The 7,002-nt window shown below is 34.2% G+C and overlaps 1 protein-coding gene across 3 annotated transcripts; it reads right to left on the bottom strand.

Moving 5' to 3' along the window:
* Positions 1 to 3,313: 3,313 nt before the first annotated feature.
* On the bottom strand, positions 3,314 to 6,838 carry LOC110023071 (probable protein S-acyltransferase 14). 3 transcript variants are annotated; one of them, XM_020722293.1, is made up of 8 exons: positions 6,653 to 6,838; positions 6,370 to 6,544; positions 5,840 to 6,086; positions 5,643 to 5,734; positions 4,651 to 4,774; positions 4,474 to 4,559; positions 4,333 to 4,398; positions 3,314 to 3,833 (listed from the first exon to the last, which is right to left on the bottom strand). In XM_020722293.1, exons 2-8 carry the CDS (start codon positions 6,502 to 6,504, stop codon positions 3,708 to 3,710), a joined length of 876 nt encoding a protein of 291 aa, XP_020577952.1. In that variant the 5' UTR covers positions 6,505 to 6,544; positions 6,653 to 6,838; the 3' UTR covers positions 3,314 to 3,707. The 3 variants fall into 3 exon arrangements, with proteins under 3 accessions (XP_020577952.1, XP_020577951.1, XP_020577950.1); XM_020722292.1 differs by having other exon boundaries at positions 6,612 to 6,838; XM_020722291.1 differs by having other exon boundaries at positions 6,370 to 6,838.
* Positions 6,839 to 7,002: the final 164 nt, after the last annotated feature.

Raw genomic sequence — 7,002 nt, forward strand, 5'->3', positions numbered from 1 at the left:
AACTGGTAATAAACTTTTGGGCTAATTATATACACAGCACCCCCGAATATTATTTTTTACGAAAAAAATATTAAGGATATGATAGATAGGAATTTAATGAAATTGTAATGATATTAAGGTATATATATGGGTATATTATCAATCCGTATGTACAGATTCCGGACGTTCGCTCATTATAACAAATCAAGTATGGGCTAACTAGGTTAATAAAATTTAATATATTAATTTTTCTTATATAATTATAGTCTCCAAAATTTATAATTTTTCTATACAAATAATAAAATTTAATGTATTAATTTTTCTTATATAGTTTAAATAATTTAGTAGTTTTGCTCAACCCCTCTTGATATGTAAATATATAATTTTTACCATACTTAAAACTTGAGGCTATCAATAAATTTTTATCATTCGACATGAATCTCGAGATATGACACGGATCTCGAGATGATATTTTGAGCAAGAAAAGTTCAAATCTTATAACAAATCAAGTATGGGCTAACTAGGTTAATAAAATTTAATATATTAATTTTTCTTATATAATTATAGTCTCCAAAATTTATAATTTTTCTATACAAATAATAAAATTTAATGTATTAATTTTTCTTATATAGTTTAAATAATTTAGTAGTTTTGCTCAACCCCTCTTGATATGTAAATATATAATTTTTACCATACTTAAAACTTGAGGCTATCAATAAATTTTTATCATTCGACATGAATCTCGAGACATTTTTTGGGCAATAAAATTTCAAATCTAAATTAAAAATCATCTAAGACTTTGATTTCAACTAACTTATAATTAAATTGACTCGCTCGAGGAGAAAATTCAACGAACTTAAGATCACTCAATTCTGATATCATTAAGTCACTCAATTGTCTTTAAAATTTCATTCAATTAAGAGAATTGTTCTAGGTCATCCGATAGAGTGGTATGGATTAATGTCTTGTTTATTGAAGAGAACACTCCCAGAATCTATAAATAGAGCTCTATTTTCTTCATGAAAGGGGGAAGCAGACCAGGAGCTAGAGTCGTACATTGAGGGGGAGGAAAAGACAGAGTCAAATGTGAGTGGTTCCATATTTTAAAGCAGATGGGGTGGCTCAAAAAGGAGTCAGAACATTATAAATAGACCTCTACCCCTCACATGAGGGGAAGCTGAGTCTAGAAAGAGAACCTGAGACTTTGAGGAGAAACTGCAACTCAACATCACCGTCGATATTCGTCGACCACCGTCGACCTCCGTCATCAACCACCGCCGATTACCATCGACCATCACCGACCACCGAAGACCACCACCGACCTTTGTCATCAACCACCTCCAATTGTCGTCGGCCCCTGCCAACCGTCAGTTAACGTTGTAATCTGAAAATATAATTATTATTTTCCCGTCTGTGGGATAAGTGATTTTTGTAATCATCAATTCAATAGTGAATTTTCGCGACTGGGCTAGACCATGTGGTTTTTCCCTTTACTGGTTTTCCATGTAAAACCTTCTGGAGTCATCACCGCTTGTTACTCTTTCATCTGTGTGTGTGTTAAACTCCGTACAACGCTAAAACGATAGTTTGCTACTCAACCGCTGCGAATTTTCTATCACACATCAAAATTTAAAAAAAAATGACATTTGGTGATTTTTCACAGCTTATGTCCCGTGTCTTAATTCAACATAATTTGAATTTATGTGGGCAATCAAATTGTTTGGTAAGAGTTTATCGATTCATATTTTTTTTTCTTCTGTTTTATTGTGTTTTGATGGGTTTTCAAAATCTATTCAGCGACAAAATGCTCGAGTGACTTTCAATCATTTTGAGGAATCGATTTTTAATTATTTGTTAGCTTGGAGTCGACAATTTGGATGAGCTGTCGTGCGATTGTATCCCGATCATCTTCCGGAAATATGATCGGCCGCGTGTAATAATTTTCCCATTAATTGAGCTCAAGTTTAATGCAGTTTGGAGTTCAACCCAACTTATTTACAATTTATTTATAGCCGTTAGATTTCAAAATCAAGATTTTATGATTTGATTTCAATCCTATGTTCTTTATTTTAATTTATAGCTTCATCAACTTCAGATTTATAATTTTGAATTCATTTCATTAATTTTTTTTGTTATAAATTTTTATTAAATATTAAACAAAAGTTTGTCGAATTAGAGCAAAAATTATAACGTAAAGTTTGATGAATCTTAATTACATAGACTTCTCTAATAGAACATTTAGGATGCTCCGGCAAAATTTTGTTCAGAACCCAGAATGTTCACATGAAACTCAAATTCTTTAGATCATTTCATTTACTTTTTTATAAGTTTATTTAATTTTATTTATATTTTGGTTTACAATAAACATATTCGATAAAGTAAAATAAAATATAATTTTTTTTTTCAAACACTCAAAATATTTATTAATGTTTTGAATATTGTAACAAAATATTAATTTACATGAAGAAAATATACTAAAATGAACATATTTTTCATAAAAAAAAATGATCCCAAATAAATCCTTAATTTCAATTTAATCACCTCTACAAGAGTTTCAATAAGATTATGCTGTTTAAAAACCACTAACTTTGGGCTAAACTTAATTTAAAAATCAATACATGAAATTATGCGAGAGAAAACCCCACCAGTCACCAGTATGAGAAAATAATACATTTGTCGTCGTCCGGACATCTAGACAACAACCTAGATGACGCCACACTGATGTGTACAGGATATGGTGCGATACAGGCTATCGTCCGCACGTCCAATTATCTGGACGTAATATTTTATTCACCAATAGACATAATAACTTCGATAAGTTTCTGCTAAATACTCTCAAGTTCCCTAAATAACCACCAAACTTGAAAACTAGAAAAGAAGGTTAGATTTCAGTTTAGGATTTGTTTGGGACATCTACAACTTATTAATAAACTGCTGATAAGCTATTGAAAAATAATCTGTTGTTCAAAAAGCTACGGTGGTTATTATAATTTTTTTTTTTTTGGAAAAACCAGACCGTAGCTAGAAAACTGTCACCACACCTAATTCGGAATGGTGTGAATGAAAACGCTGATTTTAGCGATTTGAAAATGTAATTTTTTGAAAAAATTGTCAAAACGCAGTTTACCAAACGGCCCTGCGTGCGTTTTGAAAATGCAACGCACCACATAAAGTGCCCCAAGTTGGGCCTTAGGACATGTAATAGATGAAATGGAGCAAACATAACAAAATCTATCCATGTTACATAAAATTGACAATACATCATGAAATACTGGACTTTCTCTCAATCAATCAATCTATCTATATATATATATATATATATATATATAACAAATCTATTGGCTCATCCCAATTAAACAAAAATAAAACGTTGAGATTTTCTCTGTATAAACCATGAAAATATTTTTAAAAAAAAATCAATAATGTTATAGGTTGGAAAGCACAGTATATTTACCAGAACCCATGGCTCCTACCTGGAATATATAACAGCTAAGCAGATCACTATTGTAACCTTTCTAAGCATTGTGCCACATTAGTCAGGTCTTCCACCAGTCAGTCCACTTCTCCAACAACCTTCACCTATGTTTTCGTTGCTACTTTCGAGCCCCTTCACCGCCCCAACAAGCACGGCTAGACCCGAAATAAAAATCGTTGAATCCAAATAAAATGAAACTTGAGCATTCGAGAAGAGAGTTAGAGATTCTGGCTTAGATGGATAATCCTGGTTATCAATAATGCTGAGAATCTGATTCTGGCTTGGATGGATAATCTAGGCCATGCAGAGTTTGCATCCTTCTCAAATCCTCTTCTGCATAAGCCGGGATCAACCAAAACCGCTTGTGGATTCCGAACACCTGGTACACAGATAATAATCACAACAAGAACACAATGAGGGGCTGCTGTTAATGGATTTAAGTATGATTTAACTTAAATCTATCCAGACAGAAAAAAAGGATAAATTTTAAATACCAGATTTTGTGATACAGTTGCTTCTCAACTCATCTCAGTTTGTCTTAAATCCTAAATTTATTAAACGTATTGGTAGAATTTATTAGTAAATTTGGATTTACATGATTTACTAAAACTGCTGGGAGACTGCCCATAATGTTAACGTTCTAACCAAAAGAAGGTAGAGAAAGAGAATGGCTTACATGAGGTTGTAACTATAGTGTCAGTGCGAAAATGGAAGTTTGCAACCATAACGAGTATTCTTCTTGGTGACGACATATTTTCGATTTCTCTTCTCATTTTAAACAATTTTGAGATGCTTATAGGAGAGTGCGAGGGCGATATAAAAATATTTACCGATTAACTTTCACAAGAGGGGAAGAAAAGAAGACAGGAAGCACAAACCTGCTCAAAATTCTTCCTTCGTCCGAGATCATACCTCCATTTAGGAGTAGTTTTCTTCTCATATGCCTAAGGTGAGAGAAAAACTATAACTAAAAACATCTCGAAAAAATGTCAATGAAATAAATTAAGTTCGAAACTTGCCTCAATTGTTGTGATATTAGCCGCCACCAATGACAAATGCATTACTAGGAGGCCAAGAACACTCAAAGCAAACGCCAAATTAAGCACTGAGAAAAGGGAGATGGAATAAATAATTAAGTGAAGAGGAAACATCTTAGCAATCTTAAGAAGATGATCACAAAGATGGTTTATACTCACCAAATGTGAGAAAAGTAGTCGCTAGAGATTCAGGCGAAGCAGGAATCTCTCCTTCATTAAAGAAGGTGATGAAATTGGACAATAATATTATTGTAACAAAGGAAGTTTCGAGGAATGTGTAAAACTGCATGATTGGAAAAGTACAAGTTATGTCACATAAAAAAAACAAGAAAAAAACAGAATGAAAGGATATACCATCGAGTATGCATACATTTAACAAAAAAAAAACAGAATGAAAGGATATACCATCGAGTATGACATATAAAACATCTTGACGATAGTAGAACAGAAAAGTTATTAAACCTTGTATGATATAGCCAATCATGTAAATATACATTTTGCACACATATACAAATGAAAACCTCAAAATCAATTAATAACAGGTCCCTCCTTTATTAGTACGCCAATGCAGACCCTTTAATTTAATATATTTCATCTCTGGAAACTACTCTCTTCTTCAACTTCAAATAGAAATGCAAAGATTTCCCTTGAAGCCATGACTACACCTCAAGTTCTAGCTATGGATTGAACCAATAATGTAGAATAAGTAGAGCTACTCTGCTCTCCATGGCGTGCAAGGAGTTATAAGTGTTTTCTTGAAAGAACAAAGGAAGCAATCTAATTAATAGATTCAGTTTTCTGGTTTTATACCAAAATAGAAATAAAGAAAAAGTATTAGGTGATCAGGCTAGATGCCCCTACATGAAATAAACCACAAATATAACTGTCAGTAATTTCTATTATCTCACTAATGTTATAACTAAGCTTTGGAATATGACTGTTGGCAAAAATAAATTCTTCCAACAAGAATTAATCTGCAGTCACCATGCATAACACATGCAGCATCAAAATCTATCTTTTGATAACAAGTACAAATTTTAAAGTAAATTATGTAAGTATTAAATACTTAAGATTTTAAGTTCAGAATGCTCATAATCTAGAGAAACAGAAATAGCTACCAATAACTGGAAATTTCAATCAACAGAACTTACCAGAAAAAGAAGAAAAAATTTATAATTGAAAGCGCCAACACAATTTACGACCCACACACAATGATGGTCCATTTTTAATATGCATCTTCCACCTAGATAAGCGAAAACATGCATTAAACACTGCGTAAGGAGTTAAGGGAGGTGAAGGAGGGAAACAGTGGACATAGAAGAAAGAATGAAAAAAAATAAAGGCTCACAAGCAGAGCAATGATGGCAGCGTGGGGGCTTCAACTGGTTGCATTTCCTACAGTATCGGATCTTTTGAATCCCGGAACCCACAAGACTTGCAGTTTGCTGCAAGTTAAGCATTGGCTTGCTTAATTCTAAGCCCGTCAAAACAAGAGGATCTCCACTTTCCTCATCCACATCGGACCTCCAATTGGAAGAGACTCTACCAGGATTGGTGAGGACTGCTGCAAAGTAGCTCCATAGAAGCATCACCAGCTGCACAGAAAAGTACTTTCACAAAATCAAATTCTCCATCAAATTTACACTAATATAAATAACTCATGTCGGAGCAGGAAGATCCAAAAACCAATAATGCAATTAGCAGAGAAAATTTGCTAACGAAAGCCACACATGAGAGAGCGTAATTTCAAACATGGAAAGAAACCATAATTTCCTGAGATAAATCTCAGGACAAGACAGAACAATCCAACAAAATCTCAAACCGACAAATCCAGTTCGTGAACCAAGATATTCAGCAAGTGTGAAGAAACGAGCTTACCAGAAGATGGAAGGGTATCAGTATCGCAAAAGCATAGTAAGAATTGACGCCGCCTGCGAGCACAGCGGGCCAGTAATTGGTGACGACGACGGCGTAGTAAGTGAAACCCACAACGGCAAGCACCAACAAAATCATAACCGAACCAAGCACACGCACACGCAGCGCAGCGCAGAATCTAAACAAGTTCCACGCCATCACGACACCCACTGAACATGAAAAAATAAAAAATGGCTAACAAAAACCTCAGAGGCGTTGGGTGGCGATCTCCAAACGCTTCCTGCACCTTGTACTGCCTCTCTCTGACCGCTAACGGTTGCCGCGTGGCCTTCACCAACCGAGCAAAAGGTTACAGGTGGAGAATTCCCGGCTGGAGGCGTGGAATTTCAGCGCCGGGCTGGAATCTATAAGAAGGGGAAGGGTTTTGACTGTAAGGCAATATTTTTTCATTAGCGAGACCTTCTCGAGCCTGCGGGTGATGACGGCGTTGCCAATTTTTGTTTAAAGTACAGATAATTAAGTTATTTACATAAACTATTTACACGAAATATTTCATGCAATTCAATTTTAGTAATTTGGCTTTTCCAACTGCCTCTGTATTTTAGTTAAAAATGGTATATATATATATATATATAT

This window comes from Phalaenopsis equestris, unplaced genomic scaffold (assembly GCF_001263595.1).
Source record: "Phalaenopsis equestris unplaced genomic scaffold, ASM126359v1 Scaffold000209, whole genome shotgun sequence".
Taxonomy (NCBI): Eukaryota; Viridiplantae; Streptophyta; class Magnoliopsida; order Asparagales; family Orchidaceae; genus Phalaenopsis; species Phalaenopsis equestris.